The following is a 13,622-nucleotide window of genomic DNA, read 5'->3' as shown; positions in this document are numbered from 1 at the left end:
AGGCTGCAAAAAAAGAAAAACAAAGGCTGGTTCAAAGTCTTACTTCCCTCCCATAGGCTACCTTTAAGTTAAACTGGTTAAAAATGAAGACAAGGCACAGAAATATTTTTGGAAACTCATAGCCTATTTATCAATGAAAAAGCACGAATAGAGCAGTCATTAACGTTATCACATTTAAATGTGTGGTATGCAATTTGTCTTTATGAGGTCAGTACTTTAATCCCATATTACATTGCCAGCAGTAATCTTTTCAGTTTAATCTCACAACACCATTTGAGATGAGTTTATTGTATTATAGTGCTGTTATTAAAATGTGAAATAAAATACCCACTTCATTAATGATCTTCCCGTTAATGACAGCTTTTGCACTTTGAGCTAATTTTCTGCAGTTAATCAACTTTCTTTGGCCAGATGCGCTGCTATTACAGCACCGCTGCAAGAGTTAAAGTTCCCTCAGTTGACAGAAGCAACGGTGTACTTACTTGCCACTGTGTAAAAGCTGTTCATTGACGACAAAATGCAAGAGTCCTGCCTCCATCGACGGCTCCACCAATCCCAGCGTGTGGAGCAGACGAGCCTTCAGCAGCCTTCCCCAAAATCTACTCTTAAAGCCCACAAGACAAGATCGTGTGACAGCAGCGTAATACTACAGAGACGAGAGCATGATCTGCCACGAGACGCTTCATGTCTCAAGGTCACATTTAACGGCTAATGAAGCATTCTTCAGCAAAGAGAAACGGATCGTACTAGAACTTTAAACACCAAGGATTAATGCGAGAGATTTAGAAAGGTAAGTTTGCTTGTTTTTATGTTTTAATTTGCGCGTCGAGTAGTCGCGTGGCATGCGCGGGAGCTGCGTGCAACTCTGTGCTGCGTCGAAACGTGAGGCGCGTAATGCAGAATAACAATAATAATAACACTAAAATGCAGAATAGCCTGGATTAAATGTGCATTTATACAGTTTCACTATATAAAGACAGGGAGATAAACAGCTTTAGTGGGTAAACATGGCTGGGTAAACAAAATATATTAAATCTTTATGCAATAATTTATTGCATAAAGCATGCACATCCATTTTTGTCATAGCTTAAGTTTTGCATATTTTAAACTTTATTTTAATTTGTAGGTAAAAACTGCCTGGAGTTTCGTTCATTGCATATTTCGACCACTTTTAAAAGCTGATGAAGAAAATTTATTTTATTTTGAAAACTTTATTACAAATGGCAGAACATGATTAGGACAAGTTAGATGGGACCACAGAGATGAAGTCTAATAATAAGTAATTAAAGGGAGATTTTAAGTGATTTTAAGGTGTCTAAGGGTATTTGGAAAAAAAAACCAATGTCTCCTGAGTTTGCAGTGAACACGTGTGGGTGTTGACACTGCCTGTAGATGTCAGGATTAATCTTGGTCATTCTGCAGCAGACAGGGGCCGCTAGAATCACCGCCGCGATTAAACACCAATCAAAGTTTACAGTATTGATTAATGAACTACTTAAGCCAACCGTGAGGAAACCTAATGACAGTTCTATAGACTTAGAACTCTAGTGTAGGTTTTAAGGTTGCTATAGGCTTTATTTTTTGCTAAGAGAAAGATTGGGTCTAGTTGTCACTTAGTAGGCCTAATAATGATTTTATATTTTTGTACACTACCATTTACATTTACATTTGTCTACTCCATATAGTGTGACAACTGACAACACGACACACTATTGGCTCAACATGCCACGTGTTTAATGAGCTGTATTTTTTTTTTCTGTAGCCAATGCTAAGGTTTGTGTCTTACAAAAGTGTTCAGTGGAGTCAAAAGTGTGACAACTAACCCCAGTCCCCCTATATACTTATTCTACTTCTTATATGATAATATGTGTAAAATCTCTGTTGGAGTGGTTATTAAATTGCTGTAGCTGCAGATTCTTTTTTTTTCTTCTTTTCAGTGCATGGGCCAAGGAATGCTATAATGAAATTACTAGCTGCAGTATTGAAGTTAGGCTTTGGTGGTCAAATTCCCAGAAATGAACAATGTTGCCTTCTTGAATGTCTTACAGTTGATATGCAGATAGCAGCACTACATTAAGTCTTTCATGCCAACAAGAAAAACACCTCAGAGAGAAAACCAAAGATATTTTTGATGTATCAAGTACAACGCATACCAAAAAAGGAGAAAACACTCAGTTATTGAACATAGCTTATTGATTAAATGGTGAGCTGTCTCACACATAACAACGTCATTTTATGTGCTCCTTTGGCAAGTGTCTTGGTTTCCAATTATCATCTGTTTCCAATCTAACACAATAATCTGAGACCCGTTGTGTGCAGACAATGCTATCTTGTCTAAACGGTTTAGCTTATAGCAAGACTTGTAGTGAGGGAGTAAAATGTTCACATCCTTATTTTAGAGTTGACATATACAGCTATTATAGTAAATTGTTTCCAGTGTCTCGCTCATCCACAAGGCAGGAGTTGATGATAGCTTAGCCTTTAGCTGCTTCTTGGGCTTTAAATGTTCTTGTGGAGTGGAAAAGAGTCATTGAATCATAATTCGGCCTAGCATCGAGTTTGTTTACATGCATAGTAATACTCTGACTACAGCTGGTTTTTGCAACGTCATTGAATATTTAAAGGATTAAATGCACATTGCACATCGCCTCTGTCTTTTGGTGTGTGTGTGTGTAAACTGCCAAGGCTAATTGTAGTCTGATTACCATATATACAGGACATGCTGAATGAATTCAAGCTATCTACTGTAGGTCTGTTAGTCCCTTTGCAAAAGCATGACTGCTATGAATTCAGTAGGACCAAAGCCTTTTACAAATTATTGTACTGACTGAGATCTTCATCAAATGTCTGTTCTCAAGATTGCTTCAGTTGGACGGCCATTAAAACTGTTGTACTGTAAATTACTTTGAATGTTATGCATCTATGAAATGTCAAATTTTTACTAATCCTGAATATGTTTTTAGTTTTTTTATAGACTGAAAACCTGAATCATTCATAGCAGGGAACTGTACAAGTGGTCGCCGCACTTTGGACAGGCAGTAGCCAGGAATGGTGGATCACTTGCTGCTTGATGAAGAGATTTTCTTTCCTTACACTTGTTTGCTGCCAGCCCACAACCCATCGGATATGGTGACAGACGAGGGGGTGTACCATATGCTTCCATCACCATTCTCAGAGGATAACCTGAGTGACTCATCTAGCTCACGTTCCTGTTGCAGCCCTGAGTCTCAGGTGTTGGGCTCTAGTTGTGGGAGTAACTCAAGTGGAGAAAGTCAAGATGGCCTCCTTGACTTCCTTCACTCTCAGTCCCTAACTGTGAGCCAAAACTCACCATCCTCCACCACCTTGTATCCCATGGTCCCTCCTGTTCTTCCCATGGGTCTGGCTTGGGAGTCACGACAGGACCGCACCACCAAAGAGGAGTGCTTTGAGTTCCCTGTTTTCCCTGGAGATTTGGAGGACCATGCAGGGCAACTGTTTCAGCCCACTCTGGAGGAGATCGAGGAGTTCCTGGAGGAGAACATGGAAGTGGTAGCCTTGAAAGAGGAAGCTGGAGAGGGTCTAGTGACCTGTGAGAGCATCCAAGGACCTACATCAGAACCTTGGGCTCAAAGCTTAGACCAAACAGTGCCTGTCTCAAGTGACATAGTTGACGCTAACTCTGATCCCAAAAGTGCACAATCCGCAGGAGGGGCCTCCACAAATCCTCAGAACACATTGAAAAAGGAGGACTCTTCTGGGAAGGTAGTGATGGTGGAGAGTCCTAGCATGCCCGTGATCTTACAGCTACAGCCCATTCAAGTGAAACAGGAGCTGAGCCCTAAAACTGCCCCCTCGACACCAACACCACAACCTGCCTCAGACATCAAAATAACCCAGCTCCTCGTCAACATCCAGGGTCAAACCTTCGCCCTGGTTCCTCAGGTGATCCCACCGGCAAGCCTTAATAGCTCTTCCTCCAAGTTTGTTCGTATTGCCCCAGTTCCCATTGCCGCTAAGCCCTTAGGTCTAGGGGAGAACGGAACAGTTGATGGCCAGGGAACAGGGCTTGTAGTTGGGGGTCACAAATTCCAGAAGAGCTCGGTAGCTGATCTTATTAAAATGCACAAGTGTACTTTCCCTGGCTGTGCCAAGATGTACACCAAGAGCAGCCATCTAAAGGCGCACCTGAGGAGACACACTGGCGAGAAACCATTTGCCTGCACTTGGCCTGGCTGTGGCTGGAGGTGAGTGTTTTTTTTCTGTACAGTTGTGGTTTTTTTCCACTCAAGCAGAGGTTAGATGTCAAGGTCTGCATGTGTACGGAGGGCTTTCACTCCAGTAAGTTGTAGTTATTGCGAAAACAGTGTGGTACATCATTATCTATGTTGACCATCCATGAATGGACTTCAAACAAAGTCTAGGTAGAGCTCTAGTATGTGGACTATCCAAATCTAAAGATCTGTTAGCTTGTCACTAATTTTCCTTGTTTTTGAGGCATTTCGTATCATGTAAGTTGCCAAGAACCAATTTACTTAAGGGTTTCTAAGCCTTTTCCTAGATGGCCAGTGCCCTGCAGGGTTTAGTTTAGAAGTTTCTAGTAATCCTGAAGACCTTAATTAGCTGGTTCAGGTGTGTTTAATTAGGATTTGAGGTAAACTCTGCATGATAGTGGCCCTTCAGGAGCAGGATTGGACACCTCTGAATTACATGAACTGATTCAAAAGAACTAATCAGACTTTCCAATGTAAAAAAAAAAAGATATGTAACATTTTATTAGAGAAGTTAAGTAGAACACGTTTGATTATTACCTCAACTCGCTTATGTTGTAAGGTTGCAAAAGGCGAAATACAATGCAATTTAGCATGCAAGTGGTCATTCTGTACCACTGCTCATTGGAAACTTTAGCTTGTTACTGTAAAAAACTATACTATTTTGAAAATCTGGTCCCATTATTGATAAATGTAGTCTAGTTAGTAGCCTTGCTACTTTTAGGTAGTTACTCCCCAACACTTGCTTGATAATGACTTTGTGTTGCAGCTGTAAAATTTCATTCACAATTTGTCCTTAGATTTTTTTGTCCTTAGGTCTTGTTTTGTGTTATCTCTGCTGTTTGGAGATTAGATAAAGTCTTTGAAGAGGCAGACTTTGCCCTATTCACTGCTTCATTTGTTTACTCTTAGTCTATGTCCAGCTTCAATCTCTCTGAACAAGGCCTGGACACTGTTTAAAGTGCACCAGCAGTTGTAGTGAGGTCAGGATTGACAGTATAGATAACGCTTCAAATGAAGAGTTTGGTTCTTGTATGATTTCTTGAGTTACCAAGTTTGAGTAACTATATTCTTGAAGCCCTTGGTTGCAGTAGTATCCCTGATTCCCAGGTTCCTCTCTCAGACCCTCTCTCTTTTCTGCCAATGATCCACTGGCTTGTCTAGTTTCATGTACGACCCTCCAAGATGACCTAATTATTGTAAAAAAAATTGGATTGGCAAGTTAGAACCGTCATGAGAGAGCTTCTAGTCAAGTATGATGCGATTTACTGTTTCGAGAGGTCTGTTGTTATCAGTGACCTTGGTTAGCCTTGCTTCTGGATAGCAGTTGGCAGTGACTGGCCTTCAGCAGTCTGTGAGTCTGACTGAGGTCTCCGGGACACTGTCAGGAAATGGATGTAGGGAAGAAAGCAACAGAAGAATGCCCCATTGGCTGCCTCAAGCCTGGCTGCGGCAATGCTTTGCCAGCATTTTTAGCATTCCTATGGTACTCCGCAAATAAAATTGTCCTAGAGACACAAACACACAAAACCATACTCGCACTTAGACTGAAAATTTCTTAGATCTAAAAGCACACACAATAGCTTTAAACATGGTACTTGACTAGAAAACCCACCAGTTGGCTTGACGGCTAGATGATAATGTCTTTGCACACACATCCTGTGCTTTGCTATTCCCCCATGCAGCTGGAAACAAACCAGGAAGTACATACTTTGTTTTATGCAGCTTGCACACAAAGGTTAATAGAGGACAAAACCTGCATGAAAAGCTTTATTTGAACTAATACAGTTCGCAGTATCAATATGTGAGTGTGCTAGAGCGAACCAAAGTGCTTTAGCGTAACTTTGTTTTGGAATGGAAAATACAGATTTGCAAGGTGGAATCAAGTTGAGAGCGTACTTATAGTTGGTTGCAAAGGAATAGCTCTTCGACCACAATGCAAAATGTGGTCATTTGAATAGAAGTTAATAGCATGTGCTGTAGAGCGTGCTGGAACAGCTCTGTTTGTGAGCTCTGACGTCGAACAAGGAGGGGCACCCCGTCCCATCCTATTCCACAGGGCAACAATTAGTTCACCACCGTCCCATCCCAACATACTTCAAAGACTTGCTGGCATACCATACATGTGGTATTTCAAAATGTGAGATACTTTGTCAGTCAAAAAAGCATTATGGTTTAATTAGCATTACAGTTAGCATATGCAACGTGACTTAATTGTCTTCTCTTTTGATTATGAAATGAGAAGCTTCTTGTTAGTTTCGTTAGTCACGCTGTCACTGCAGGGGGTTTATTTTTGGATTCAGCACAAAGTTAGCGCATTACTGTTAGCATAGCTACAACTGTACCGTTCCTGTCATGGCTTGTTGTAAAAGTGGAAGAAAAGCCAAGCAGGAGAGAGAGACTGGTTTTTATAGCCTTGCAAATACTCTACACATGTTCCCGAGACATTAGAAACAGATACTACCTCGCCTATGGCTTCATATGAAACCGTGGCATGGGGTTGAGCAAGAGTTTGTTTTCCTGGTTTTCTCATTTCAAACAGAAGTGAACACTATCTTCAGGTGCTTAATATTGAGTAAGATGTCTATTGGTAGTATAAAGGTGTAAAGTTGACAGTTATTTGTACACCAGAGATGTAATACAACTAATTTCCCTGGAGTCTCTACGCATTACTTTCTGTGCAGGGTATATGGCATGACTTGAGTAAGAGAGAACTGCAAATTAAGTTAAGGAAAATGCTTCCATATTTTCTAAAAAAAGAAGCTGCAAGTTTTCTCTCTTCTGGGTCTTGCTTTCAGAAAACATTAACAGTCATGAATGTGGTGCAAATCTTCTTTTGGAACATGAGCACTGGGTTAAGCGCCGGGTTAAATATAGTTGCTCATTAGATCTGCTCCAAGCTCAAACCATTTGCTGCTCAGTAGTGAAGACACTGAGCAATTGTTTGACAGTTTTATTTGACGGTGCATGCGCTCCATGTCAGAGTATTCGCCTCAAAGCCTGTGAAAGAGATTTCACTGTCACTGATTCAGTGCTTTTCATTTTGTTACTCAGTATCTCCAGCACTGTTTTCACTTTTTGTCCGATTTCACAGTGACAAATATAAGGGAACAAAAAGACGTGCAGTAGGGTTTATTAATGTGAGTAATGAGCTGTCTTGTCCAAATAGGCTTTGATTTATGATCTGTTTTGCTCACTATTATATATTTCCATTATCTTTATCCAGTGATTGACTAATTTAGGCACTGCGTGTATTGTTTAAGTCAATGATAAATGTTGTTTTTGGCCTTTTTCTTTTATAATCTGATGCATTTCTTCACGAAATAAGATATTCGACTAGAGAAAACGTGAAGGGATATTCGTAGGATCAAGAAACGCTGGGCTAAGATAGCAGAGTAGTGTTGAAAAGTAAAGGATAGTTGTTTCAAAGGCGGCTCAAGTTGGTATACTTAGATGAATGATTACAAAGAGCAACACAAGGAATGTACAGAGTAAATAAGGACCATGTTGACTTCAAAACAACTGTAACTGAAGCATTTAGGCCCTCTGCCTTTTTTAGACATGGTCATAAAACAAAATACCAATGAAAGCAAAAAGTCAAGTAGTGCAATTTCTACAATGCGTATTGTTCCAAAGCAGCTTTACAGTAAAAAATGAACTGGATCAGTGCACAGCCATTAATATTTGGCTTTATCTCTGGATTTTTCTTGCAGATTCTCCCGGTCGGACGAGCTGTCACGGCATCGCCGGTCTCACTCTGGAGTTAAGCCCTACCAGTGCCCCGTCTGCGAGAAGAAATTTGCCCGCAGCGATCACCTGTCCAAACACATCAAAGTCCATCGCTTTCCACGAAGCAGCAGGACAGCACGCACTGCACACTGACCCCACACAACCCCCCGCCATGGAGAGAGATAGAGATAGAAAGACCGAAGGAATGAAAGAAAGAAAGAAAGAAAGAAAGAAAGAGAGAAAGACAGATTCATTTGTGGTACTGTGATAATTTATTACGTGAGGCTCGGATGAACTGAAGAAGAGTTTGTTTTGAAACTGTTACTTGACTCGTCGGCCTCACGGATGTCGTAAGCTTCGTAGATTGTATTTTTGTAGCGTTCCTGATTGTTTTCTACATTTTGAGAACAAATTTGTTTGCGACATGTAACATTCAAAGCATTTTTTGTTGTACTTTGAGGTATGAATTGTTGATGTATCTGCCAGTCATCAACATTCCTTGTTCAAAATCATGATAAAGTCACTTCTTTTTGCCAATGTAACGTGTTTAGCTCCTCTAAACCAAAAAACTCGGGTTAATTTGAACTACTGATCATTGGTAGGACTATGCCATTATAAGCTATTGGCAAACACAGAGGCTTTTCCTCTTGACTTTTCAGTTGTATGCTAGCAAACTGTGAAACGCCTCGGGACAGACCATAGAGGGAATTGACAGAAGTCAAAACATGCACATTTGACGTATGTGAATGGGCCTTCTGATCAGTATTGAATTTTTTTTCCTGATGTTTTAGTTGATAATACAAAACTTTTTCATTTCATTCTTCGTTTTTGTCATTTGTTGCTTTCATCTGAAAAAAATGAAAACAAGATACCTTCTGGGCCTTTCTCTAATCTAAATGGGGCCAAGGCATTCGTGGTTAAGTGCTTGCGGTTCGAAGTTATTTTCGACAGCAATGCAACACATTTCATATCTGAGAAATCCGACGATCCGAGTCAGTAAGTTGATAGCTAAGCTAGGTCAATACAGACGAACAAACCTTTCTAACCTGCCTCAAACAGTCCTTTTGACCTGGGACTATCTGCCAAAATGTCTCTGCGAGACGAGCTTGAATGACAAAATGAAACTGGAATTGCAAGGTGCTAACCGGTCTCAAACTCGCAGCTTGCAGGTCAGATCCTCCTGCTTGGGAAATGTAGTCTGGGACACATCTGGAGTTCAAAGAGGACATTCTTCATGGGAACTGTAGTCATGGACACAGCTTGACTATTGATAGGGCACGCTGTCCATGTGTTCGCTAAAGAATGCGTATAATATCCAGTGGGGTGCTGATAGTTAATGCTAATATTTAATGAAATTATACAATTGGATTGGATTTTGATGAGAGCTTCGTAACAACCTTGGCAATGCAATCTGTTCTATGCAGTCCGTTTTTGCCAAAACAAAAGCCCAAATGGAAACAACTACAAAGTTACCCTGAGTGCCTCAGGTAATGAATCAACCCGTTGCTCTTTGTACTGCGCCAACAGGCAGAACAGGCACCTATAGATGCGTCCACCTATATACACACGTATAGTGTGATGACAGGAACTTATCTCTTCTGGTTCTCTTACTTGCTCTACGTGTTGACACGTGCTTCAGAGGAATGCATAAAAATGATTATGGTATCGTTTTGCTGCTCTGCTTATAATATTTAGCAACTGTTATGGTCAGGAATTCCGATCTCGGATCAGATATTGCAGAGCGGGAAGAAACCAGAACCACTCAGACCTCTCGCAGACCAGAAGAGTCCTGTAGGAATGAAGGAAACACATTTGTCTGCATATAGTATAGGGATGTTTTGCTGCTGTTTGTGCCTGTTTAACATACAAACCAGTGCCGTGGAGGATCAATATCTCTTCAATTACGTTATCGTTGCTCTCTGAAAGAGGTAACCATGTCCAATTGGTTCTTGTAAAGCCCCACTCATCTAAAACTTAGTAAAAGTACGTCACGAGTAACACAGACACCAAGGCGGAGGTTGCGTACTGTTAGCTTTGCATTCCTTGCCGTCTGTACATTAAATTTTTGGTGAAATTGGTGCTTATGGCCAACATTGAATGTATGTATACTGTATGTACAGACTTTGTACAAAATGTCGTTGGATCAGAGAGTACCGGATATTCTTCTACTGACGTATCTCACGTCTTTGATTGTATAAATGTCCCCTGTAAAATGTAAACCAATGTACATAGTAACAATTCAATATATATATAAATATTATATATTTTTCTTGATATACATCAGATGCATTTACAAATAAATTGAAAATAAGAACTTTTTTGTTTTTGTGTTGTCTTGTTTGTATTCGTGTGTATGTAATAGCTTAGGATGTGAATGCAGATGCTTCTAGCTACATTGATTTCATGTGAATGCAAAGACGTAGTTATGCACTGCATTAGCGCAACGTTTTTATTTCTAGTTTGAACTCCACAGAACAATTGAATTCAATAGTTGTGCTTGCAATGCGTCACTCATGCATTCGGTTTATACACCGTTGCCTTAGAATGATTGATGGTCTCATACCAGTGATGTCTAATTATAGTCGTACCAATTTAAAATAATATGCAAGGGGTCGAGAGAGAAATTGTGCCTTATAATTCCAAATCCTACATTAAAACCACTCACTTCCTAAAGAAAGAATGCAATGAAGCACACATGTGCCTCTCTTTAACAGAGTATAAGTGAGCCAAACAGTGAAGGTTAAGATGTCATAAAAGAGCTTTAATATATCTTTTAAATCTTTTACAGATAAACCTTGCATATAGTGATACTGAAAAAAGAATCTTCTTTAATTCATTATTTAAAAACAACAGCATTTTAATGTATTATATATCTAGTATAATTTCTATAACACACACAGTATATATTATACTGTCCAGATTATAATAAATAAAATTTGAAATGTACTCTCTTCCTAATACTTGTTATATATATTAAGTGTTTAGAAACCTTACATTTATTGAAAATAATTTGGGATCTATATTATATATTTTGGACATATATATTTTTAGTAGTACATACATAAAACAATCTATCTATCTATCTATCTATCTATCCATCCATCCATCCATCCATCCACACATATATATATATATTAGTGCTGTCAAACGATTAATCGCGATTAATTGCATCCAAAATAAACGTTTTTGTTAACATAATATATGAGTGTATACTGTGTATATTTATTATGTAGGCTATATATAAATACAAACACATGCATTAAGAAAAACATGTTATGTTTATATATTAAATGTATTTATATATAATATAAAATATAATAATATAAATTATATTATCATTTATATATAATTTAATAGTGTTTATTGACTTGATGCACATAATCAGATCAGTACATGTGCTAACCTCACCTAACAGCAGCTCCAACAGGAACAACAACCAATAGAGCAGGAGTCCAGCTCAAAACACTTGTGCATGTTGTTTATGCTGAGTCACCCAGGATAAGGACATATTGAGCATGATGCTTGTGAAGGGCCCTGATGTTTATGGCTGACAACTCCAATTTATGTTGCTCCCTTCACAAGCCCCCAAGCACATGTGGCACTCCTAAAGATGAGAGGAGGGAGTCAGGAAGAGAAGAATGCAGTGAAGTGATGTTCTTTTTATGGCCATCTGTTAGACAGGCTCACTGATGTGAAGGAGATCCTCAGTCTACTGCCAAGATCTCCAGACGTTAGCTAACATATGATCTTAAACCTGCTTGACCATAAACATCAGGCCTGTCTGGACGACTCCAGATTTGCTTCTTGAAAACTCAACATTTTATCTTTGTTTTCTACTCGCTGCATATCATACAGCTCAGATGGGCTATGAGGAAACATCCGGGGTCTTTGAGGAGGGTCGGTTGTTTACTGCCATATTCAGATTCATAGTAAGGGATTGACTTTCAGTGTATCATTTGCGGTAATGAATAATGCAGTTCTGTTTCATTTATGTACGCCTATTCTATTTTTAATGTCAGCGGGTTCTTTAGGCAGCTTGATTTATTATGCTATCCTGGCAACTTATTAAATGAACGTGTTTTATGATTTCACTTCATTTTAAAGCTATCAATCAGTCTTCCCGTGTGGCTTCGACACTCGCTGTTGTTTAGGGAACTATATTTCCTCAGCTCTCGGGCTCTTGCTGTGCTTGGGGAAAAGCAATGGTCTTCCAGCCATTTGACAGATTTATTTTTGGAGCATTTGCCGTTGTTGGAAAGAGTAGATCCATCTGTCGTGACACCAAGGTAACTTTAGGTCAAGTGAATGACAGGTCACAGGAAATGATGCGGTGACTTATTCTATTAACGATTAAATGCAGCTGTTTACAATTGAGGCATTCGGTAAAACCTGGATAAGCCTGCATTTTCCATTTGGTCAATTTCTGTGAGAATTTAAATGTTCTGTTCGATAGTAAATGTCTTTTAAAGGGGTCCTATTATGCTTTTTCACTTTTTTAATTTTAGTCAGTGTGTAGTGTGTAATAAATTTGCAGTTTAAATAATATTCATGAAAAATGTAATGAAATTAAAACAATTATAATCATTATTCAGCAAAAAAAGAATAGAATAAATAAAAGCACAAGTTGTTGGAAAGTATGTATAAGGTGTCAATTATAAGTAAGTACTGTGTTAAAGCTTATAATAGCACCAATTGAATCAACACAAACAACATTTCTGAGGAAAAATATTAATTATAAGTAAGCTTACACTTATTCTAAGTTAGATCCACTATTGTATGCTGTTGCCGTATGGCAACATATCATAAAGTACCTTAAAATAATATTTTTTTTCCAATTTTTTTTTACAGCACTTCAAGTTAAGCTGTTCTTAGAAAAGAAAAAGATTCAAATATTTTTTTCTATAGGTCTATCATAATGCGTGCGGTAGAGGGTTAAATACTGAACCATCAACTCAAATGTTGTCACTTCCTTTTTATTGCCATTTTTCAAGGTAAAAAAAATGGTTTAATGGGGATACCGAAATTCATGAACAAAGATCAATTTAACATTTTTATTATTATTATAATTTAATATCATAATATATATACTCCTTTAAAATATTTATGAAAAAATTACTCCATCACACTAATATTATAAATACTATTTTTGAATAAAAGTTTTTAATACATTTTAATTAATATATTAAATATGATTTTATCTAAAATATATACAAATCTGTAATATAATATTTATATAACATAATTTCTATAATATAATATTCAACAACAACATTTGACTGACTGGTTGTACATGTAAAAATGTTTTAAAATAAATTATTTATTATATATTAATTATCAGTATTAACTAGTTTTTTAATCTAAAGTTTCTGATAATTTGTAAATTAGTATATTAAATAGTAATATTTATATAATAATAATAATACAGATAATAATAATAAATGTCTATAATATGAACAAATCTGTAAGAAAATTTCTATAATATATTTCTATGAGTGTCTATAGACATTAAAATGTAAACACTCTTTTAAATGTTTATTAAAAAAGTACTCCACCACACTAATATTTTTAAATATAAGTTTATAATAAATTTTAAATAATATATAAAATATGACTATTTCTATAATATATAAAAATCTGTAATAT

The 13,622-nt window shown here is 37.8% G+C and overlaps 1 protein-coding gene across 2 annotated transcripts; it reads left to right on the top strand.

Moving 5' to 3' along the window:
• Nucleotides 1-617: 617 nt before the first annotated feature.
• LOC107664216 (Krueppel-like factor 15) lies at nt 618-10,266 on the top strand. 2 transcript variants are annotated; one of them, XM_016454726.1, is made up of 3 exons: nt 618-790; nt 2,975-4,226; nt 7,964-10,266. In XM_016454726.1, the coding sequence occupies exons 2-3, from the start codon at nt 3,049-3,051 to the stop codon at nt 8,130-8,132; spliced, it is 1,347 nt and encodes a 448-aa protein (XP_016310212.1). In that variant the 5' UTR covers nt 618-790; nt 2,975-3,048; the 3' UTR covers nt 8,133-10,266. The 2 variants fall into 2 exon arrangements, with proteins under 2 accessions (XP_016310212.1, XP_016310213.1); XM_016454727.1 differs by having other exon boundaries at nt 2,964-4,226.
• Nucleotides 10,267-13,622: the final 3,356 nt, after the last annotated feature.

The sequence above is a fragment of the Sinocyclocheilus anshuiensis genome, unplaced genomic scaffold, assembly GCF_001515605.1.
Source record: "Sinocyclocheilus anshuiensis isolate Anshui unplaced genomic scaffold, SAMN03320099.WGS_v1.1 scaffold67, whole genome shotgun sequence".
Lineage (NCBI taxonomy): Eukaryota > Metazoa > Chordata > Actinopteri > Cypriniformes > Cyprinidae > Sinocyclocheilus > Sinocyclocheilus anshuiensis.
This window is presented reverse-complemented; position numbering and strand designations above follow the sequence as displayed.